Here is a 24,787-nt window from a genome sequence, read left to right as displayed (position 1 = left end):
TGTTGGGTGAGTTATTTCTGCCCAGAAGGCCCATGGCCAGAGAGAGCTTTCTACAGATTCCACACCTGGCTGCTGCTGAGACGCCACGGAGACATCAGAGCCAGTCTCCTGTGCCCAAGTCCGGCATGTAGGCCCCAAACCTCCCCCAGACCCCCAGCCTTGAGATGCCCCCGCGCACCTGGAGCGTGCACCTACCTCTCGCACACCCGCACCGTCCAGGCCGCGATGATCCAGGAGGAGATGCTGAAGACCAGCAGCACGGTGCCGGGGCAGATGGTCATCAGAGTCTTCATGACGAAGCGGGTGTTGAAGTTGATCTTGTTGAGCGCCCCAATGCTCCGCGAAGAGGCGTCCGTGAAGAGCTTGCTATGCAGGAGCATGACGCGACCGATGAGGTAGAGCCGCAGGAACATGGGGATGGACAGGATGATGTCCACGTCAGCGTCCGCCACCGAGGTGGTGTAGGTGAAGGCCAGCCGCGCCGTCCACGTGAACAGATACTGCCCGGGGATGGGGTGGATCGCGCAGACGATCAACTCCAAGGCGATGAAGAAGATCCGCTCGTAGGTCATGGCTATTCTCCAGTCGTCGGCGCCGTTGTCCACCATGAACAACTGCAGCGGGCGGGCGAAGGATGTGGGAGAGAGGGAGGAAAGGGTGGGAGGGAGAGAGAGGGAGAGATGGGAGGGAGAGATATAGCAGAGAGGTGGGGGGAGAGAGAGGGAGAGATGGGAGGGAGAGAGATAGCAGAGAGGTGGGGGAGAGAGAGGGAGAGATGGGAGAGAGAGATATAGCAGAGAGGTGGGGGAGAGAGAGGGAGAGATGGGAGAGAGAGATATAGCAGAGAGGTGGGGGAGAGAGAGGGAGAGATGGGAGAGAGAGAGATAGCAGAGAGGTGGGGGAGAGAGAGGGAGAGATGGGAGAGAGAGATATAGCAGAGAGGTGGGGGAGAGAGAGGGAGAGATGGGAGAGAGAGAGATAGCAGAGAGGTGGGGGGAGAGAGAGGGAGAGATGGGAGGGAGAGAGATAGCAGAGAGGTGGGGGAGAGAGAGGGAGAGATATAGCAGAGAGGTGGGGGGAGAGAGAGGGAGAGATGGGAGGGAGAGAGATAGCAGAGAGGTGGGGGGAGAGAGAGGGAGAGATGGGAGGGAGAGAGATAGCAGAGAGGTGGGGGGAGAGAGAGGGAGAGATGGGAGGGAGAGATATAGCAGAGAGGTGGGGGAGAGAGAGGGAGAGATGGGAGAGAGAGATATAGCAGAGAGGTGGGGGAGAGAGAGGGAGAGATGGGAGAGAGAGAGATAGCAGAGAGGTGGGGGAGAGAGAGGGAGAGATGGGAGAGAGAGATATAGCAGAGAGGTGGGGGAGAGAGAGGGAGAGATGGGAGAGAGAGAGATAGCAGAGAGGTGGGGGGAGAGAGAGGGAGAGATGGGAGGGAGAGAGATAGCAGAGAGGTGGGGGAGAGAGAGGGAGAGATGGGAGGGAGAGATATAGCAGAGAGGTGGGGGGAGAGAGAGGGAGAGATGGGAGGGAGAGAGATAGCAGAGAGGTGGGGGAGAGAGAGGGAGAGATGGGAGGGAGAGAGATAGCAGAGAGGTGGGGGGAGAGAGAGGGAGAGATGGGAGAGAGAGAGATAGCAGAGAGGTGGGGGAGAGAGAGGGAGAGATGGGAGAGAGAGAGATAGCAGAGAGGTGGGGGAGAGAGAGGGAGAGATGGGAGAGAGAGATATAGCAGAGAGGTGGGGGGAGAGAGAGGGAGAGATGGGAGAGAGAGATATAGCAGAGAGGTGGGGGGAGAGAGAGGGAGAGATGGGAGAGAGAGATATAGCAGAGAGGTGGGGGAGAGAGAGGGAGAGATGGGAGAGAGAGAGATAGCAGAGAGGTGGGGGGAGAGAGAGGGAGAGATGGGAGGGAGAGAGATAGCAGAGAGGTGGGGGGAGAGAGAGGGAGAGATGGGAGGGAGAGAGATAGCAGAGAGGTGGGGGGAGAGAGAGGGAGAGATGGGAGAGAGAGATAGCAGAGAGGTGGGGGAGAGAGAGGGAGAGATGGGAGGGAGAGAGATAGCAGAGAGGTGGGGGGAGAGAGAGGGAGAGATGGGAGGGAGAGAGACCGTGAGAGGTGGGGGAGAGAGATGAGGCAGAGGGAAGAGAGAGAACACGATATGGAAGAGAGAGAGAGATGGGAGAGAGAGATAGGAGAGAGGTGGGGGAGAGAGAGCAAGACATGGAATAGAGAGAGATGGGAGAGAGAGGAGAGAGCAAGATATGGGAGAGAGAGAGAGATAGGAGAGAGGTGAGGAGAGAGAGCAAGAGATGGAAGAGAGAGATGGGAGAGATAGAGATGAAAGAGAGAGCAAGATATGGGAGAGAGAGAAATGGAAGAGGAAGAGAGATGGGAGAGAAAGAGAGAGCAAGATATGGGAGACAGAGAGATGAGAGAGAGAGAGGGAGCGATATGAGAGAGAGAGAGAGATGTGAGAGAGATAGGAGAGAGAGAGAGAGAGAGAGAGAGAGAGAGAGAGAGAGAGAGATGAGAGAGGGGAGAGAGAGAGATGTGAGAGAGATAGGAGAGAGAGAGCGACAGATGGGGAGAGAGATGGCAGAGAGAGAGATGTGAGAGAGATGGCAGAGAGAGAGAGAGAGATAGGAGAGAGAAAGATGGGAGAGAGAGATGATAGGAGAGAGAGATAAGATGGGAGAGTGAGAGAGCGAGAGATGGGAGAGGGAGATGTGGGGAGAGAGAGAAAGTGAGAGAGACGGAGAGGAATGGGGAGAAAAAAGGAGGAGAAAGTGCGTGAGAGAGATGTGGGCGTTGGAGAGGAGTGAGAGAGAGACCAGAGAAGGTAAGAGGAGCGAGGGAGAGAAAGAGACAGAAAAAGCAAACGAGAAATGGGAATTGACAAAAGGAGAAAATAAGAGAGAGACAGTGACAGAGAAAAGGTAGAGGGAAAACAGAGCGAGCAGAGCAGCAGTGCGAGAGGCAGGAGCCAGCACAAGACGAGAGGAAGGGGTCCAGCGGTGAAAAGAAAGCGAGGGAAGAAGGACAAACAGTTGAATCAGAAACTTAAAAAGTGCAAATACGTTCTGACTGAAAAATGAATTTCTGTTTTCTGTAATCATGCATCCATTAATCCACTCGTCCATGCTATCCACCGATGCATCCTGTAATCTGACCTTCAGTCATCCATTAATCCACCCAACTCTACACAAAAAATAACGTGTATTTGTAAAGCGCACAGTCACCTTTTGGGGGCACCTTGGCACTATATCACAGAATGTTGTTGATACCCATTGAATTGGACTCATTCTTATCGAGGACAGAAAGATGAAAGGCTGAGTGGACCTGCAGGGATTTGAGCTTGGAAGCACTATGTGGACCTGGAAGAGGCGCTGCATCTGTTCATTAATCTAACCGGTGCTTGATAGCAAAGACAGCACTTTTATAACCACATAGTACTGAGATCACCCTCACACCTATCAGTCACACTGATCAAGGGCACTGACAGAGCCCTGGCTGATTCCACTCACACACCACTGGAAGCACCCTCACACCCCTCACAGACTATCAGTCACATACTACTGGAAGCACTCTCACACCCCTCACACGCTGGCAGTCTCATATTACCAACAGCACTCACACACCCTCACAGATTATCAGTCACATACTACTGGAAGCAGTCTCACACCGCCCTATCAGTCACACTGATCAAGGGCACTCACACAGCCCTGGCAGATTATCAGTCACACAGTACTGGAAGCACTCTCACACCCCTCACAGACTAGCAGCAAAGTCAGCACATCTGATGATAACTGACAGGGCCTGTTCATTGACTGATGAGTTTGTAAGTGTTGTATTGCCAACGGGCAGATGGTTGAATGAGTCAATGGGTGGATGAATAGATGCATGAGTGTAACAACAGGTGACTGAAGTATGGACAATAGCGAGCAAGTGCATGGGCAGATGGATGAGTGACTGAAAGGATGAAAGCACCTCGGCATTTTCACTCATAAGGCAGACCCACTGACTTTACCAGTGCTTGTTTACTTTTGTTGCTTCCATTCGTAGGTGGAGCACGCAAGCGCTCTGGGCTGTTGTAATCTATCTGTGGGCTTTTAAACACGCCGACCTCATGCCCATCACCATCACTCGTTCGTGGGCTTGCCTTTCAAAAATCCTTTGTTATCATTGGTAAATGCTTTACGTTTGTCCCTCCTTGGAGCAGTCTTGTTACCGCCTTGCAGACCGCCCCTGTTACATGGATAATTGCACTTTTGCCGATAAGTCTAACTGCGAGCAAACTTCTTTTTCCTTTTGTGTCTCTCCTTCGCACTCATGCTCATGGCGGCTGTGGCGCTTTGAATCGGCTCACTTATGTCAACTGTTTTACTTTTCATTTTCAATTTACGTGGCAAGAAAAGTCCAGTTAGGAATTTGCATCGGTAATAGCTCTAACTCGAGCAAACCCGAGACCCATTGCATTGCAAATGCTTGTTTAAAACCAGTCTCACATATCTTGGGTGGCTTGGGACATGCCTCCAGGGCAGCCCTTCTGCAAGGTCCTAGTTCAGTGGGATGCAAGTGTCAGCACTGGGATGCCAGTTACCCTGCACTACATGTTCATGCTAACACGTGTGACGTCACAGACTGCACTCGCATGGTGGCTCTCACTTCAGGCCTCTGGCGGTTTCCATCTTCCAGAGCCAGGAAGGGTGAGGTGGTCCTTCCTGGTGGGTGAGCACGCAGGGACCCCTCGTGCAGCAGTCTTACAGCTCACTGAGCGCTCTCACCGGCCGCCATCTGCTGGGCCAATCTCTTAAGAAGCAGAGCTGCCTGCCGAGGGTCACGCAGGAGGTCACCGAGCAGCGCCACGCTCCTCGAGGTAGGCAGCTTGGGTTTCAAGGCTCTGTACTACAGAGCACAGATGCTCTGTGATCCGGTAGGGTGGGCGGGGGCGTCTTCCTTTCATGGGGAGAGGCGGAAGGGCAGGTGGACACCCGAGACCCATTACTAGGGTCCCTTTGGAGGGGACGCGCCGCATTAGCGCCTCCGAGCCTTACTTACACCCTCGGGGGCTGTAATACAAGGTCGTAGAGATGTAATCCGTGTCCTTGTGGCGCCTGGATCCGGTGTCCGGGTCACCAGAGGTCCCCGGTACCTGATCCTCAGCATCCCCGCATCCCTCTGGGTTTCAGGTGCGCCTGGAGATGGGCAGGTAAGATGTCCGAGGGTTGTACATACTCTGCCCATCACCCTGCTTGGACGCACACCTGGAGGTGAGGGTGACTGGGGCTTCTCTTGGGTGGACACTCACACGTCACTGTGACGTCACTGGGCCAGGAGCATCGCAAGAGACTCAAGATTGCCAGTGGTTGAACCCATACAACGCGTGCGTGGCGCACCACACCACAGAGTTATACTACGTCTCAGCGCTGTGATGTAACACAGAGAAGTACACAACACACACCTGTGTACTCTGCTCCCGTGACGTCATCGTAAAGCAAGGTCGAGTGGTGTGTAGATGGCTTTTTAAAGCCCCGTCCTTTGATGTGCATACATGGAGATGTACCGCCGGCGCGTGCACACGGGGGTTCACTAGACCGCGGTAAGGTGTGCTCCCTCCTAGGTAGTTTCAGAGAAGTTCCCCTCTCCCCCCACCACTGTCGCGACCGGGGGTGCCGGCTGCGCAGATTCCTAAACACAGCTCTGTAGTACAGCTCACCCAAGCCTGCATCACCCCTGACAGCGATATTCACTCAACGGGGCATCCTAACCGTGTGCACTGACCCCCCGCGGCAGCCATGCGTGTATGCACCTAGGAGCGAGGTGGGAATGAGCGCTGGTTTCTTCTTGGATAATCCCATTAGTTGGCTTGCAATCGAGAACAATCCAAAGAGCAGCCTCCCTGGGAATGTCAATGGCTGAGCTAAAACGTTGATATCAGTTTACAAATACCTGCGTGTTATATTAAACCTTTTTATTTCCCCTCCAAAGTTTTGCGAAGTTTATAAACCTTGCATTACGCAAAGGTAGCAAAGTTCTTTAAACTTCAAATGCAGAAGAATTTTCCCACAAAAACAACTTTTGTTCAAGATAATTTTCCAACAGATACTTAACATTTGGTGCATTATTTCTCGCATAATCTAGAATTGTAGATTTTTTGTTTTGAAAATTAAACTTTTGCAACATTTGAAGAGGAAAAACTGCCAACTTCACGCGCATCTGGTCCTTAGTTGAGTAGGTCAGGCAATCAGCCTGCAAGTGACGTCACTACTAGGAGCAGGTCAGATGGCAGGTCCCTGGGGGTGAGGGGGTGCTGGATTTGATGAACCTTATGAAAGACTGTGCATAAGCACTGCCTCTGGTGACGCTGCTTGCTGTGATCACGCGCGCAACCCTTGTTGGCTGCTCCGGCCTTCCCGGTGTGTTGCGCGAGCAGCTCTTTGGCTCGTGCTGGTGTTGCATTGGTGTTGCGTTGCTACGTAGCTGTTTGCGAACCCTTCTGCCGCGCAGCCTCGCACAGCAATCCTGTTGCCTGTTTCTTGAACCTTTGCACTCCTGATGCTTCCGGAGCCCTCCGGCTCTGCTTATGACCTCACATATTACATCACTCATAGCATGTTAAATGACATCATGAATGACCAATCGTTAGATGTAAAGAACAACATTGTTAAAATTACACCCAAAAAATGAAAGAAAACAGGCGATGGGCGACGGGAAGTGAGCGCACATGGGAGTTGGCTATGTATGTCATGAGTGACATAATATCTGAGGTCATAAGAAGTACTTGCAGTGAAAGTTATAGTTATTTGACTAAACTATAACTTGCGAATTCCAGTGGTTTATGGGGTTTTTTAACATTAGTTCTTGTCTTATTTCAACAGCTGACTATAATGTCACTTTAACCTTTGTTTTTTTCAGTGAAAAAAATAAGATATATAGATGAATTGCCCTTATTTTTTGTTTTGTTAACGGTGTCTTGTAAAGCGCACGGTCACCTCAATGCAGCCTCTTGGCTCTAGCAGTACAGCTGGAAGGACCAAGCATTGTTGAGACAAAAGATATGTCCTCAGCGTTTTGTGGAAAGGGAGGTGGGCTTGAATAGGAAGTGATGTGAGTGCGATCCAGAGAGAAAGGACTAGCACACAGAACAATTTTCCTCCTACTTGTTTTTTTTTTTAAGCAAAGAATCGCTAAGAGGAATATGTCAGAAAAATGAAGCAATCTAGCTGGATTATCATATCTTTTAAGTTTGCACTTTAAAACACCTAGCAAATTGCCCTAAATTGCTTTATAAATAATGCACAAAACTTTGAAGGAGACCCTCCACTGAATAGGTAACTTCTGCAGAACACAGCATGGAAATTGAGTTGCTTCTTCTTTGGGTAGCTGATACCAAGGCTTAATTTGGAAAAGAGAAAGTGCCGGTGCTCGAAGCTCTGCTTTGGCGGTACTCGTAAAAACTGGCACACCGAATACCCAGAATGCATCGTGTTGAGTTCACCTCAGGCCTCCTTAACCCACTACCAGGCCCTGCTACCCTGTGTCTCTCTCTTGCAGGCCCCTGCTTTCTCTCTTTGCGCCTGTTTTGACGTCTGTCTGTTACGGTTTCTTTTCCGCCTTAAACTCTCTTGCTTGCTTTCAATATCTGATGAGGAAAACTAAGTGCCAGTCCCCAAAAATGAGTGCCAGTGGACCACACCAGCAACCACCGGTGCAAATTAAGCACTGGCTAATACCTGGTGATTGGCTCGGTTTTGCAGAATTAGCAGTCAGTGCAATAAGGGAAAATGCCACGGTAGACCAATGTTGGTGGCAGCAACTTAGGGATGTGACAAATCTGATGCTTTTCTACTGTGGATTATGTCACCACTGAGAGGATTTTCAATGTCATCTCAAAGTCAGTATCTTGCTTAGCGCCTAGACTCCGTAATGAATTTATAGGAACTGGACAACTCCCTAAGGTGGAAGATGTCAGACTGCATTTGGGGGTGTAACAGGGCAGACAAAGGCTACTGGACCGCACCTGTTGGGGCTGGGGTCATTTGCCGCTGATGTTCAGGGGTCCCTCAGCCTGCAGGATGCTAGATACACATGCAGTTGTGCACTCAGGGCAGGGGACATGGTCATCTACCGTGAAAGGGACATTCCAGCATCAACAGAAGGCCACCGGGAGCCAGGCCATAAGGAAGGGGTGTTGCCTGCCTCAGACTTGTCTGGGTTAAGTTTCAGCCAATGTCTTTCCATCCAGCTCTTTACTACAGCCATACAGTTTTTTAATGAACAATTTTCCTTGTTACTAGATTGAAGGCGGGAAAGAGATTGGGTATCATCCCCACAGGTAGACAATTGGATACGAAATGAAGTAATCAAAACAAGCAAGGGTTACCCATAAAGACTTAACAACTAGCGGGAGAGACCTGGTTCCAGAAGGGCTCTGCATTCAAAGGATACATCTTCTGACCAGAAGCAACCTAATTTAACTTTTTGTGCATGATCAGGGAATAAGAGGAAACCCAGTCATACTCCGTTACATGCACGCCTCTAGCAGACAACCTATTAAGTAGGATGCAATGATCAAGAGTGTCAAATGCTGCAGACGGATCTAACAAAATTAGTGATCAGACACTATCAGCATCGTTCGCAGACCATCCAGTGCTGCCATCCTCCCCATCTCAGTTCCCCTGCCCTGGGGAAGGCCTGCTTGTGCCTCATCTAGAAGAGCTTTGAGCTCCTTAGAGCAGCACTCTGGTTTGGCCCAAAAAATATTCAAGAATTGTAGCTATCACAGGTAGCATGATAATTAACATTAGCAGCATCTAATCTTTTCTTTTTGATAGGGGAACAATTGTGCCCTGTTTCAGGTCTGTTGTTACCAGGCCTGTGGAAAGAGAAAAATATTAATAATTATTATGAAGGGCACTAAGATGGACCTCCAGATGCTAACCAGGATGCTTTGGGCATCTTCAGAGAGGAGTTGAAGATTGTCCCAAGGGCCAGTGGAGGCATAAGAAGAGGAGGCCGAGTGTTACCTACCATTTTTCAATTTTTCCTTGAAGTGTTCCCATTACATATCTCCACGTCGGACCTGATTGAAGTAACATTATCCTTAAAATACCCTGCACGTTGGGTATAAAAGACCTGTGAGTGATCTCACATGACCACTTGACTCTTCGACCTTCATGTCCTCCAAAATCTTAAATACCTCTTCTTAGATATTTTTAGATTCTTCAATTCTAACTAAGTGATGGGTTTGTTTGGCTTTCAAATATAGCTCACTTGTAAATAGTACAAATATACAAATACTGGGATAGATGGTCTTTTTGCCTCACAGTAATCCGCCCTCCGTCAGCGTTCAGCTTTGTTCGATGCTGGACACATATCATTCTTGTGCCCTCCTTCTCACATAGAATCTCTGAGACCATGGGAACTTCCCTTCCTGGCCTACTTTCCACTCTGTGGAGTCACTTATCCCACATGGGAAAAATACATTTTCCTAGCTATATTATTATTATTGTCAAATATTAGGACTAGGCAGAGTACGTTCATGCTTACATGTAGTTTTACAGACTGGCCTCCCAGCGGATATCACTACCGACTCCTGCTGGGCTCGGCATAGTCAGATTCAAAGCACTGCAGACTTATTTGTGTGGAACTGGCCGACTGCAGACGGGTTGCCAGGTATGCCATGGCTGTGGCTTGGATGCAGTGGCCATTTGTGTTAGGTTTGTGAAGCACTGCTGATGGACTGTGACCTTCAGTCAGGTGCACAGGGTCGCCTAAGTTCAGATGCTGTGATGATCAGATACCTGAATCAGGTACCAGATTGTGATGCCATGACCAAGGCATATTGCGAGGTACTTACTCAGGGTGGGCACTGTGATTAGGTATGCAAAACATTGCATTCTAATGGAGACCTTCAAACTGGTCTTTGGCCGAGTGTGGACAACCTGGGAGCTCACTTTCCAATTTCATTTGTTCAGTATTATTGGGACCTTAGCTAAATCTTTCCTACATTTTCATGAGAGAAGCTTTAGCAGAGCAGCCCATTGCTTTGAGTAGGAGGATCTGTCAGCTGCCAGTTCCTTTCCCTGCAGATGCCCACTTACCTTCCATTTCATAATGCATCCGATCAGTGCCAGAGCAGCCTTAGAGAGCAAGAAATACAAAGCACCCAGCCTCCAAAACCTGATATCAGTATTATATAGCAATGTGAAGCAGATCTGACAAATGGCTATGCCGTGTTTCATATTGGAACAGAGAAGCTCAGATTCACAAACACGTTCAATTATAGCATTTTGTCAATAAGGGGAATGTAGTAGCGTCCTCCTAAAATACGTTCTGTTTCCAAAAGCACTTTATTTCAGTAATAAAACTGGTACTTCACGCTCCTAGTAACTCTCTTTAGTATTCCTCCTTACAGTTATGTAGGATTTGTTGAAGGCTCTTCCTACCGCATGGTCACTCTTCGCTGTTTATCTGGCGTATTGAGCATAAGCACACCTCACTTTAGTTCCTGTTAAATAAGTCATTTAGGAAGTAACAATCATTTTTTGGGAAAACAGCACAAAGCCAAATGTGAGCGATGAATGAAAATGAGGACTATTTCATCTAGGTCGTCATCTTTATTCATACCTTGGGGTGACTTTGAGTCTATCACTGTTAGTGCTACAGACTAGCACTGAGCATCCCACCTCGACGAACCTAGGAAGAACGCTCATGCAAAGACCCGGCATGGCTCTTACCTGGATCTCCCTGGCATGGTACATGATAACGAGACCCAGCAGGATAGCCGTGGAAAGGCTGATAAGGCATTTCAGTGCAAAGGAGTAGGAAGATTCCTGGAGAGAGGGAGACAGAAATAAAGAGAGAGGATGGAGGTTAGTGGGCATTATGCCAAGCAGACGATGAAACAGCCCTGTCATATATTTTACACCTCAGCTTTAGCTTTTTTAAAACTCTGACTCAACAGACTCCTCACATGTCACTACTTGATGCTAGAGAGGTGCTGAGTGACTTACGAGCACAGTGGAGGTGAACTGCACTGCTCATGACATTTATAAACCTGCTCTGTAAGGGAGTAAAGATCACACTTCTTGTTCACTTCCTGTCTTACGTGTGTGATTCAATGAAGCTTGCACTGCTGGTACCTTGCATTACCTAGAGTGTGTGTGTGTGCGCACCACGCACTGCGCTGTGGACACATGCAGTGTGCTGGCCATGAACTATGCATGAGGGAAGTCTGAAGTGTACCTGCACACAAGTCACCTGTTCTGTTTGTGAGAGGTGAAGTTTTCTCTGCTCCGGCCCTGGTATCTGCCATGTTTGTGTGTGAGGAAAAGTGTGCTCTGTCCCATGCCACCAACCATGCCAAGTCTGTGTAGGACAAAGCTTGGACTTCTGTTGCCCGTGCTGTGCGTCCCACTCAAAGTGGACAATTTGTGCCTCAAAGCCTTACCCCTTGTCTTGCATATTCTCTGTGTGGTGAATCTTGCACTTCTGCTGGCTCCTGCAGTTTCATCTCTGTGTGTGTGAGAGAAGCTTCTCTGCTGCCGCGTGTGATGTACCTCTTCTGTGTAGTTTCCACATTGTGCTCTACACAAAGCCCACCTTTCTGTGATTCCCCTTCATTATGATATACTCTGGTCCAAATCTGTTTTGCACACAAGTAATAGGCAATCTCTAGCTTTTTATCTAGCTACTGGCACAGTGGTCCATGGAATGCCCTGTGCCAGACATAACTGGCAAGTGGTTTCCCTTCATGACAGACCTGGGCAATAGAATTTGCAAGACAATTGCCAGTTTTTCGGTTTTGCATAGTTCACACCTTTTTGACTTTCTTGTGCTCCATTGTTGGCATAGTTTTTGCTTCTAAACCGGGTACAAAATGAATCCCGTCAACTTCAAAAAAGAGTGTGTACTGCAACCCCACGCACTGCGCTGTGGACATTCTTCCGTGACTTTATAATCTGCATGCAGAATGTACTGAGCAGGTATCTTACATGACTTTTGTACACAAAATCATACCTCACTTACAGTCTTCAAGGAAACGACCACCCAAGCATATCACGCGAGGGAAAAACTTGCAAATATGTCCATCCCTGCTCATATGTGATACCTTCAGGCACAGCTAAAAAGGTGGGACTGGCTGAACCCTCGTACAAACACCAAAGCCAACTTTGTTTGTAAAGCGATGTTCCGCTGCACTACAACCCTCTACCTTGCACCCATCACTCAACGAATACATAAAACATACCTTCCCAAACCAAAATGGATGACCCAGCATCAAAGCCATGTTTCTGGCAAAGACATGATCGCCAACAGAACTACAATCTTCTCACACATAGCAAGGATCATGGATACAAAGGAAAACATTACACATTTTCACAGGACTAAAGAGACAAAGTAGGCAACATGATGCCCTCTGACCACCCAAGCCGGAGAGCTATGGGTGGAGGAAGCTTTCAACTTTGCGGAAAAAGCTGGGCAAAGCTGGCCCACTTTACCCTTCACATGTGTCACATGTCATGATGTCACCCATCTTTCTCAAAGATTAATTTAGGCCACCTCGCTTGTTCTAGATGGCAATTTCTGAAGGTGGATATACTACACAAGAGGGGTGGACATTCGGCTGTGGAGAATCGATCTTTGGATGGGGGGATAACCACAGCTCCAAGTGAGACCAGTTTGCGGACCATTCTGCGGGGCTGGAAGCAAAAAAGCAGTTGTAACGTATTCGAGGAGTTTTCTGCAAAATTCATCCCGTGTTAATTTGTGACGCTACCAGTAAAGTAGCCATATGTGTTCTGTTGTTCCTGTGCATTTATGGTAAGTTTTGACCACAAATTGCAATATTCTCAGTAAATGTTTACTCGAATGGCACATAAATACACAAAGTGGCGTGATGTCATAATTTTGCATAACAAGCCTAATGCAAAATTACAGAAATTATGCAGCTCTGTCAGAGTTATTTACATTTTGCACAGGCCTCGTTTGTGCGTGCACAACATGATCCCAGCCTTGGTGTTGCACCAGTTAAAACTGTTGCAGGCCACCACTAAGGCTGCAAGCTGCGCTGTGAGTACATGTGTAGTTATCACTTCAGATTGCTGGGTAATCAGGGAATGGAAAAATAGCCAATTTCCTTTAAAGTAAGATATATTTGAGAACTATGGCATCTCTTCCACTGACAACACTTCAAGTGATATCATTCAGCATGGCAATCATTACCTGAGCGAATTACCCAATATCACTTTCTGTAATATCACTCTGTGTGGCGCTCATATTCTATGCTAATTAGCTATATTGCTTCCTGCGACATCCATCCTCATGGCAGTCACTGCCTATGCTAATTAGCTGATATCACTTCCTGTAACATCATTCCGCATGGCGGTCATTGCCTATGCTAATTAGCTGATATCACTTCCTGCAACATCAATCCCCATGGCAGTCATTGCCTATGCTAATTAGCTGATATCACTTCCTGTAACATCATTCGCCATGGCAGTCATTGCCTATGCTAAATAATGTCTCCACTATTTTAGGTTGAGCCTAGCCAGCGCGCAGCGCTGTCTGCAAGAGATGCTGTATTCAATCTATGGGCTTTTACCCACGCCCACTATTGACATTCTTTCGTTGTTGTGCTTGTCTTAAATGCTTCCTTTTTATTGGTGCATTTTTCTTAATGTCCCTCCTTTGTGTCCTTATTTTCCTCCCAGGTGATTTTACGAAGGGAACATTTTTGTTGGCCATCACAGTACGTTTACGGTTCCTCCGGTTACAGCGTGTGATGGGCCTTCATCCCATCTGGTATAGGTTTTGCCTTTCATCCCAGCCACGATCCACGGCTCGTTCTGCTTTGCGTGTGTCTGCCCCTCTCTTCTAGTTTTATGTACAGGTGACTCATTTTCCTCTTACTTTGCTCTTGAAAACGTATCAGAGAGGCTTTCATAAGTTTCCCTACAGAGAAGTATTGAATAATCTGTTGATTTCACTTTGGGAAAAGTATTTTTCCAGCTGCTATGCCAGGGACAATTCACATTGGTATAAATGTAACAGGAGGATGAGGGCTTTAGTTTTTAAGTCGCAAACGGTTTATTCCTTCTCTGTCTTTATTCCCACCATAAGATCCCTCTCACTACAAGTCCAACAATGTCAAAGATATGAAGCCTTCCTAATCGCAGGCTTGCCTCACTTTCAATGATCAGGTAACTCAAGAAGGCGTAATGCCATCTAAGGGTTGGGATGAAAACGTGAACTTAAGAGCTTCCCACAGGTGACAATCGTCATCCCATCGACCACAAATGGACAGCAGGCACTTAGCGATTGACGTGGCGGAGCCTGACTCACTCTCAAATGGCTTCAAACTCCTGGAAAATGGCGCTGCCAAGGTCAGCTCGGTTGCCAACACCGACTGCTTCTGCCCACAGGCAGGTGGAAAGCAGAGGCTTTTAGGCGCTGGAGGTAGGTGCAGGTAGAAGAGATATTGCCCGACTGTGTCTCCTGATATTTAAGGAATCCCAGTGGAGCGCGGGCTGTGGCTTTGCACATGGTTGGTTTCTCACTGACCTCGAACCGTGGTAGAGGTGATTCGTAAGTCATCCAGGGTAGGTCTGAAGGGCAGGCCCCATGCCGAAGTTTTAGGATACCACCAGCTGACAAGACAACTCAGCAAGTTAACTGTCCATGCTGAGATCTAGAGATCAGCAGACCAACAGATCAATTCAAAGGTTGATAAGTCCAACTCAGCCTTTCATCCTTCTGAAGTCGTTAAATTGAGCACTATTAAAATGGGTAATATTAATAAAACTGTTGCACAATTAGAAACAGTAGGTGTACAGCATGAAGCACTATATAAAAATAAGCTATTACAAAAAAAATTGCTTAGAATAATTCTAAATGAGTGGCTGTCCTGAATATCTGGCCCTCCTGGACCTGAGCTGGAAACAGTAGCGCTTGTTGGTTGTCACCTGTATGTGAGCAGTTCACCTGGACTGTTTGTTTTCGAGAGGTATATTATGAATGCTAGAAGCACAGGGCAAGTTTATGTTTTTATTATGTGAAGTTATAGCAAGAAAAGTACAGTTATGCATTTACAACAGCAATAGCTCCAACTCAAGCAAATGCGAGACCTCTTGCATTGCAAATGCTTGTTCAGGAGTTGTTCCCATGTTGGATATGGAATAGAGCCGCACTTCACTGTCCAGGTACGGATACATGTGGCGACAGAGGCAAAAGGCTGTTATCTGTCCATACACAGGTACATATGGCAACAAAGCCACAGCCCTCACATAGCAGTCCAGGCATGATACATGTAGCAACAAAGGCCACAGCCCTCACATAGCAGTCCAGGCATGATACATGTGGCAAGAAAGGGCACAGTTCTCACATAGCAGTCCAGGCACGAAATATGTGGCAACAAAGGGCACAGTCCTTACACAGCTTACATAGCAGTCCAGGCATGATGCATGTGGCAACAAAGGGTGCAGTCCTTACATAGCAGGCCAGGCATGATATAAGTGGCAACAAAGGGCACAATCCTCACATAGCAGTCTAGACATGATGCATGTGGCAACAAAGGCCACAGTCCCCACATAGCAGTCTAGGCATGAAGCATGTGGCAACAAAAGCCACAGTCCCCACATAGCAGTCCACGCATGATGCATGTGGCAACAAAGGGCACAGTCCCCACATAGCAGTCCACGCATGATGCATGTGGCAACAAAGGGTAGAGTCCTTACATAGCAGTCCAGGCACAATATATGTGGCAACAAAGGGCACAGTCCTGACATAGCAGTCCAGGCATAATGCATGTGGCAACCAAGGCCACAGTCTCCACACAGCAGTCCAGGCATGATACATGTGGCAACAAAGGGCACAGTCCCCACATAGCAGTCCAGGCATGATGCCTGTGGCAACAAAGGAACAAAGGGCACAGTCCCCACATAGCAGTCCAGGCTGCTATGTGGGGACTGTCCAGGCATGATGCATGTGGCAACAAAAGACACACTCCCCACATAGCAGTCCACGCATGATGCATGTGGCAACAAAGGGTAGAGTCCTTACATAGCAGTCCAGGCTGCTATGTGGGGACTGTCCAGGCATGATGCATGTGGCAACAAAAGACACACTCCCCACATAGCAGTCCACGCATGATGCATGTGGCAACAAAGGGTAGAGTCCTTACATAGCAGTCCAGGCACAATATATGTGGCAACAAAGGGCACAGCCCTGACATAGCAGTCCAGGCATAATGCATGTGGCAACCAAGGCCACAGTCTCCACACAGCAGTCCAGGCATGATACATGTGGCAACAAAGGGCACAGTCCCCACATAGCAGTCCAGGCATGATGCCTGTGGCAACAAAGGGCACAGTCCCCACATAACAGTCCAGGCTGCTATGTGGGGACTGTCCAGGCATGATGCATGTGGCAACAAAAGACACACTCCCCACATAGCAGTCCACGCATGATGCATGTGGCAACAAAGGGTAGAGTCCTTACATAGCAGTCCAGGCTGCTATGTGGGGACTGTCCAGGCATGATGCATGTGGCAACAAAAGACACACTCCCCACATAGCAGTCCACGCATGATGCATGTGGCAACAAAGGGTAGAGTCCTTACATAGCAGTCCAGGCACAATATATGTGGCAACAAAGGGCACAGCCCTGACATAGCAGTCCAGGCATAATGCATGTGGCAACCAAGGCCACAGTCTCCACACAGCAGTCCAGGCATGATACATGTGGCAACAAAGGGCACAGTCCCCACATAGCAGTCCAGGCATGATGCCTGTGGCAACAAAGGGCACAGTCCCCACATAGCAGTCCAGGCATGATGCCTGTGGCAACAAAGGGCACAGTCCCCACATAGCAGTCCAGGCATGATGCATGTGGCAACAAAAGACACACTCCCCACATAGCAGTCCAGGCATGATACATGTGGAAACAAAGGGAAAAGAGCTAAAAAACGTGCAGGATCTGGAAGAGTGAGTGACAAGGCACAAAGACTCACTTGTGCGTCCAAAGCAAGAAAGGGCAGAGCCTTAACATAGCTGTCAGGACACCGACATACAGCAGTACAAGGAGCAGAGCCCTCACGCAACTGTCCAAGCAATGGAAATGAGGGCAACAAGGGGTAAGGCCCTCACACACAACTGTCCAGGCACTGAGTCATACGACGATGCCCCAGAACACCTATCCACGCCCTGACATATATAGCAACAAGGGGCAAGGCCCAAGCCACCTGTCCATGCCCTGACACACACGGCAACAAGGGGCAGGCCCAAAGACACCTGTCCATGCCCTGACACACACGGGAACAAGGGGCAGGCCCAAAGACACCTGTCCATGCCCTGACACACACGGGAGCAAGGGGCAGGCCCAAAGACACCTGTCCATGCCCTGACACACACGGCAACAAGGGGCAACGCCCCAAGACACCTTTTCATGCCCTGACACATACGGCAACAAGGGCCAAACCCACCACACAGCAGTCCAGATCTGAAACAAAGTATAACAAGGGGTAAAGCCCTCACATGGCAGTCCAGGTCTGGAAACAAAGTATAACAAGGGGTAAAGCCCTCACAGAGCAGTCCAGATCTAAAACAAACTATAACAAGGGGTAAAGCCCTCACATGGCAGTCCAGGTCTGGAAACAAAGTATAACAAGGGGTAAAGCCCTCACAGAGCAGTCCAGATCTAAAACAAACTATAACAAGGGGTAAAGCCCTCACATGGCAGTCCAGCTCTGGAAACAAAGGGCAACCGGGGGCAAATCCCTCACATAACACTACAGGTCTGGAAACAAAGGGTAACAAGTGATAAAGCGCTTATATAGCAGTCCACGTACAAAACAATGGGTAACAAGGGACAAAGCCCTCGCACATATGTACAGGAAGTGGACCTGGAACAGTGGCCCCTAAGGGCACGGGTTGGGCTTCACATTCTGCATGGCCTCTGCGGCCCCTGGAGACAGTGGGGTGGGGTGACAGGCTGGGGCCGCCAGAAGGATGGCAGGGCTGCGGGGGGAGTCCGACCGTTTTGTGTGTGTGTCCAGGGGCGGATTGGGAACCAAAATGAGCCCTGGCACACATGGTGACCCCTGCCCCGCTCTCTCTCTCGCTCTCCATCACTGTTCATCCTCACATTCACTCTCTCGCTCCAGAAACCTCCCGTGCTCCTGATGAAAGTAACCTCTAGGAGCTATAGAAAGGGCCAGAGGCGCCAGCAGCGGCCCAGGGCCTTATGGCCCCAGCTGCCAGGGAAGTGCCCGGTGGGATAAACGCCAGGCCGGCCCTGCATGTGCTTCCACCCTCTGATGGCTTGACGTGTCACTGACTCTACCCCAGCCCTACTGCTCCTTTGGAGCACTGCCTTGAGCTCTCGCATCTTTCAGCAGAGAGGCGCGCCTTCCCGCCGCCATCTTTCCGTCTGTCCTACGGCTCTTCCTGCTCCCACTGCAGCCCCCCACAAGCTGCTCACCCCGAGCTGCCAGACGCCTCTCTCGCCGAAGCGCTCGTGGTGTCTCAGCACTTTATCTCCCCCGCCCTCCGCCCCAGGTGTCTCCCTCCCTCCCTCCTTCACAGGGAGGCGGGATGTCCTTTCAGGACATTTGAAATGTTGACTACTTACCAGTGGCTTCAAATGGTAAATAGTCAGGGGCGTGACGCAGGCCCCTGGGGTCCCAGCGGTGTCTGTGTGTGGGTTCGGGGGGGGATGGGGGGGGGAGGGAAGGGAAAGGTGGGGGGCCGGGGCTGTCGCAACCCCTCGTTCTTATCCACTCTCCTGGCACCTTCATGCAAGTGCTCTCACTAGGTCAGGGCTGAATTCCGATTATGCTAGAGTAATCGGAGTAATATTGGTATTCTGTAATTACTCCTTGCAAAATTAAAGTAATTTGGAGGGAAAACTCCCACATCGAGAGCACATTTAGCGGGCAGGAGCGCGCCGTCATCATGTTCTGCTGCATTTAGCACACAATTCATCCTCGCGGTGCATTTTACGCTAAGAAAATAGCGCCAAATGCTAGTAGTAATTTGAGGAAAAATCTCTCAGAATTCTGAGGTTATTTGGCATGATTACATTACATGGAATTATGTGAGTTACCCATCAGAATATACAGACTTTACATGCGTGAACCTTAGAACGCAGAGGTATCCATCAGAATATACAAACTTTACAGCCATGAGCCTTAGAATGCGGAGTTATCCATCAGAATATACAAACTTTACAGCCATGAGCCTTAGAACGCGGAGTTATCCATCAGAACATACAAACTTTACAGCCATGAGCCTTAAAACGCGGAGGTATCCATCAGAATATACAAACTTTACAGCCATGAGCCTTAGAACGCGGCGTTATCCATCAGAATATACAAACTTTACAGCCATGAGCCTTAGAACGCGGAGTTATCCATCAGAATATACAAACTTTACAGCCATGAGCCTTAGAACGCGGAGTTGTCCATCAGAATATACAGACTGGACAGGCATGAGCCTTACACAGCAGAGTTTGTCACTCAGGATAGAGACACTTTACAGCCATGAGCCTTAGAACGCGGAGTTATCCATCAGAATATACAAACTTTGCAGACATGAGCCTTACACAGCAGCGTTGCCACTCAGGATAAAGACTCTTTACAGGCATGAGCCTTAGACAGTGGAGTTATTCACCTAAATATACAGACTACAGCCATGAGCCCTACACCGCGGAGTTATACCTCATAATAGACAAAGTTTACAGACATGAGCCTTAGACAGTGGAGTTGTCACTCAGGATAAAGACACTTTACAGCCATGAGCCTTACACCGCGGAGTTATACCTCATAATAGACAAAGTTTACAGACATGAGCCTTAGACAGTGGAGTTGTCACTCAGGATAAAGACACTTTACAGGCATGAGCCTTAGATAGCGGAGTTATTCATCAGAATACACAAACTTTACAGGCCTTAGCCTTACACTGCAGAGTTGTCACTCAGGATAAAGACATTTTACAGGCATGAGCCTTAGACAGTGGAGTTATCCATCAGAATATACAAACTTTACAGGCATCAACCTTAGAACGAGGAGTTATCCATCAGAATATACAATCTTTACAGGCTTGAGTCTTACACAGCAGAGTTGTCACTCAGGATAAAGGCACTTTACAGGCATGAACTTTAGACAATGGAGCTATTCATCTAAATATACAGACTTTACAGGCATGAACCTTAGACCGTGGAGTTATACCTCAGAATATACAAAGTTTACAGACATAAGCCTTAGGCCGTGGAGTTAGTCATCAGAATATACATGCGTCACCTTAGACAGTAGAGTTATTCTTCAGAATAAACACACTTTACAGGCATGAACCATAGACAGTGGATTTATTAATAAGAATAGACACATTTTACAGGCACATGCATTAGCTGTGTTATCCCTCAGGATAAACATATTTTACAGGCACAAACCTTAGACGGTAGATTTATCTCTCAGGATGAACAGACTTTACAAGTATGACCTTACACAATGGAGCTATCTATCAGAATATACAGACTTTACAGGCATTACCTTAGACAGTAGAGTTATCCATAGGAATAACATACTTTACAGCCACAAGCCTTTCAGAGCAGAGTTATTTATCAGAATAGACACATTTTACAGACATAAGCCTTGGCTGTGTTATGCCTCAGGATAAACATATTTTACAGGCACAAACCTTAGACAGTAGATTTATCCCTCAGGTTGAACAGACGTTGCAAGCATGACTTTACACAGTGAGCTATCTATCAGAATATACAGACTTTACAGGCATTACCTTAGACAGTAGAGTTATCCGTAAACAGACTTTATAGCCACAAGCCTTTCAGAGCAGAGTTATTGATCAGAATAGACACATATGGCAGGTACAAGCTTAGACAGCTGTGTTATCCCTAAGGATAAACTCATTTTACAGCCACAAACCTTATACTGTAGATTTATCCCCCAGGATAAACAGACGTGACAGGCATGAGCCTTGGAGATCAGAGTTATTAATTGAAACAAATAAACTTTACAGGCATGAGCTTTAGCTAGCAGAGTCACTAATCAGAATAAATAAACTTTACAAGCACAAGCTTTAGATAGCAGTCATTCATCAGAATAAAAAAAAATACAGGCACAAGCTTTAGACAGTGAAGTTATCCCTCAGAATAAAGACACCTGACAGGCATGAGCTTTAGAATATAGACTTATCCATCAAACCACACAAACTTTACAGACACAAGACATGGCGGAGGAATAAACCAGAAAAAAGGCCCTTTCCAGGCATGAGTTTTAGCAAGCAGAGTTACCCATCAGCTAAACCGATTTTACAGGCATGAGACTTGGGCCTGATTTAGATATTGGCGGACGAATTACTCCGTCACAATGGTGACGCAAATCCCGTCTGCCGAAATATAAATCCCATAGGATATAATGGGATTTATATTTCGGCGGACGGGAAATCCGTCACCGATGTGAGGGACTAACTCATCCACCAAGTTCTAAATCAGGCCCTTAGACAGCAAAGTTATTGGTCGGAACAAAGACACTTTACAGGCATAAGGCTTAGAGAGAAGAGTTATTTATCGAATTTGGCAAACCTTAAAGGTAACGTCCATAGAATGAACTGCTCCATAGAATACATAGACCTTACATGCTCTAACCCCAGACAGGAGACCTACTGCTCATAGTACACATATCTTTCAAGCTCATAGCAGAGTTTTCAGTTCATTACACAGACCTTACAGGCACAGGACAGTCATTGCACCCATTAGATTCAAGGATTATTTCTCAGAAGGGCAGATCTTACAGGTACTTGACGCAGATATACTATTCTTCGCAGTACATAGTTCTTACAGGCTCAGGCCCTCAGTAGTAAATGTATACCCAAGACATGATTCCCTTCGGCTGTGAAGCGGATCCTTAGGATCCAGAGACCTTACGTAAACAAAAGTTACCATAGCTGTTTCTCAACATACACAGATCCTGCGGGATTGCCTTTAGGCAGCTATTACTGAGAATACAGGTCATACATCTTACAGGCTCAGACCTAGCAGAGCTGTACCCCACAATGCACTGATCTTAGAGGCTCACAGCTTGTGCAGTAGAACTGTTCCTCGAAGTAATCATATCTTACAGGCCATTGCCTTGGATAATGTAGACATTTTACAGAACTCACAGATCTGGAGCTCAGTCTTAGACAGCAGAGCAATACCTCCTAATGTGCAGATCTTACAGGATCATGCCTTAGACAGAAAGGCAGTTCCTCAAAAGGCATATATCTTACAGGCTCCAGCCTTACAGAATAGAGATATTCTACTGAATACATATATCGTACAGGCTCCAGCCTTACAGAATAGAGATATTCTAATGAATACACACATCATACAGGCCCCAGCCTTACAGAATAGAGATTTTCTAATGACTACACACATCATACAGGCTCCAGCCTTGAGAATAGAGATATTTTACTGAATACACATATGTTATAGGCTCCAGCCTTACAGATTAGAGATATTCTACTGAATACACATATCTTACAGGCTCCAGCCTTACAGAATAGAGATATTCTATTGAATAAACACATCATACAGGCGCCAGTCTTACAAAATAGGGATATTCTGCTGTATACACATATCTTAAAGGCTCCTGCCTTGAGAATAGATGTTTAACTGAATACACATATTTTATAGGCTTCAGCCTTACAATATAGAGATATTAAATTAATACACATATCTCACAGGCTCCAGCCTAGTGAATAGAGATATTCCACTGAATACATATATTTCACTGGCTCTAGCCTTGAGAATAGAGATAGTCTACAGAATATACTATTCTTACAGGCCCAGCCTTGAGAATATAGATATTCTACGGAATACAGATATCTTACAGGCTCCAGCCTTGAGAATAGAGATGTTGCACTGTATACACATATTTTACTGGCTCCAGCCTTGAGAATAGCGATTTCTACTGAATACCCATATCTTACAGGCTCCAGCCTTGAGAATAGAGATATTTTACTGAATACACATATGTTATAGGCTCCAGCCTTACAGATTAGAGATATTCTACTGAATACACATATGTTACAGGCTCCAGCCTTACAGAGTAGAGATGTTCTAATGAATAAACACATCATACAGGCTCCAGTCTTACAGAATTGGGATATTCTGCTGTATACACATATCTTACAGGCTCCAGCCTTGACAATAGAGATATTCTACTGAATGATCATACCTTATAGGCTCCAGCCTTCAGAATAGAAATATGCTACTGAATACACATATTTTACAGGCTCCAGCCTTACAGAATAAAGATGAATAAACACATTATACAGGTTCCAGTCTTACAGAATAGTATATTCTACTGTATACACATATCTTACAGGCTCAGCCTTGACAATAGAGATATTCTACTCAATACACATATCTTACAGACTTCAGTATTACAGGATGGAAATATTCTACTGAATACACTTATCATACAAGCTCCAACCTTAAGAATAGAGATATTCTACTGAATGCACATGTCTAACAGGCTCCAACCTTAGAGAATAGAAATATTCTACTTGTTAAGTCCCCTACTGGTTGCACCAGTGCTCCCCATAGTAGCCACACTGCTTGACCAGGGGGAGGGGCGTGTTGGCCGTGTATTGTGTGTGGTGATTCTCCAGTGTGCATACACACCAGGCGTGTCTTTGGTCCAGGTTCTTTGGTTTGTTTTTGTGTGATCTCGACGTTCCGCATCTCCAGGTCTATCCAACGCGTTCTGCCTAGCGGCCATGTTTGTTTTAGAATCTGACTCGCTGGTCCCATTGTGGATGGAGCGCCACAGCCGCACAGGAGTGCAGAGCGGTGCCACGTGATGTGAGACGCCTCATTGGATTACGGAGGTGTGGACTATATAGGGGGCGTCTGTAATGTCCTGCTGGACACACATGTGCACTCCTGCACGTAGTAGTTTGCCAGTCCCTGCCCGTGGGCTGGACTTTATACACACCCCACACCCATCCAACACGGGCATCATCGGTCAGTTGACCCTGCCAATAAAAGAACCCGAGTGCACTTGCTCGTGCCAGTTCTCTACACTACCCACTGGTATCAGTGCCATCATTCTAATCAGCATGTGGGCACTACACTACAGTGTTCTGCGTAATCAAGATGAGTCGCGACTTGCAGAGTGCGGAAGGGGTGGGGCTGCACGCAGAGCGGTGATAAACATTTAATTAATAATAAAAATTTAAAAACATGCTTACCTCGATCGCCTCCGCCCCACCACTGCATCTGCTCCTCTGCAGGTACAGGCTCCCAACCTGCCCTGCGGCCAATCCTGGTGCTGCTCAGAGCAGCGTCAGGATTGGCTGGGAGCGCCCAGGCAGGGCGCTCACAGGCAGACTGGGAGCCTGTGAAGGCTCTCTCCAGCCTGGCAACTGTGTTGCTGGGCTGGAAAGAGCCTACTGCGTATGTGTGTTTGGCCGGCCCGAGACAGCCTGCCAAACATACATGTGCAGTGAGGGGGAGTGTCGAGCACCCCCCCCCCCCCCCACTGATCCTCATCCCAGTGGCCCTGCCCCTTTACCATAAAACGATTATAAACTCTGCCCCTGACCAAGACGCTTGGTTTTGTTTCCCTTGGTTTTGTTTCCCGTTTCCGGATTGGATAGGATTTTAAGATACCAGCGTTCCTCCTATCTTCCCTTCCTTGCCGTCGGTCTTTTCGAGCGGGCCCCCTGAGTTATTTCTCCCCCACTGAGTTCTTGGACTGATCTCCCCCACCAGGACCCCACTTCTCT

General features: G+C 47.8%; 1 protein-coding gene across 2 annotated transcripts in view; it reads right to left on the bottom strand.

Moving 5' to 3' along the window:
- The window catches only part of KCNN1 (potassium calcium-activated channel subfamily N member 1), a 214,374-nt gene that overhangs the window by 90,003 nt on the left and 99,584 nt on the right, over window positions 1-24,787 (bottom strand). For both annotated transcript variants that reach the window (XM_069217046.1, XM_069217047.1), the window contains exons 3-4: window positions 10,739-10,834; window positions 196-614 (exon numbers count right to left, since the gene is read on the bottom strand). In XM_069217046.1, coding sequence (XP_069073147.1) covers window positions 196-614; window positions 10,739-10,834 — 515 coding nt within the window. The remainder of the gene's footprint in view (window positions 1-195; window positions 615-10,738; window positions 10,835-24,787) is intronic.

Source organism: Pleurodeles waltl, chromosome 12 (genome assembly GCF_031143425.1).
Source record: "Pleurodeles waltl isolate 20211129_DDA chromosome 12, aPleWal1.hap1.20221129, whole genome shotgun sequence".
Classification (NCBI taxonomy): Eukaryota; Metazoa; Chordata; class Amphibia; order Caudata; family Salamandridae; genus Pleurodeles; species Pleurodeles waltl.
Note: the sequence above shows the minus strand (reverse complement) of the source record. Positions and strands in the feature narration are given on the sequence as shown.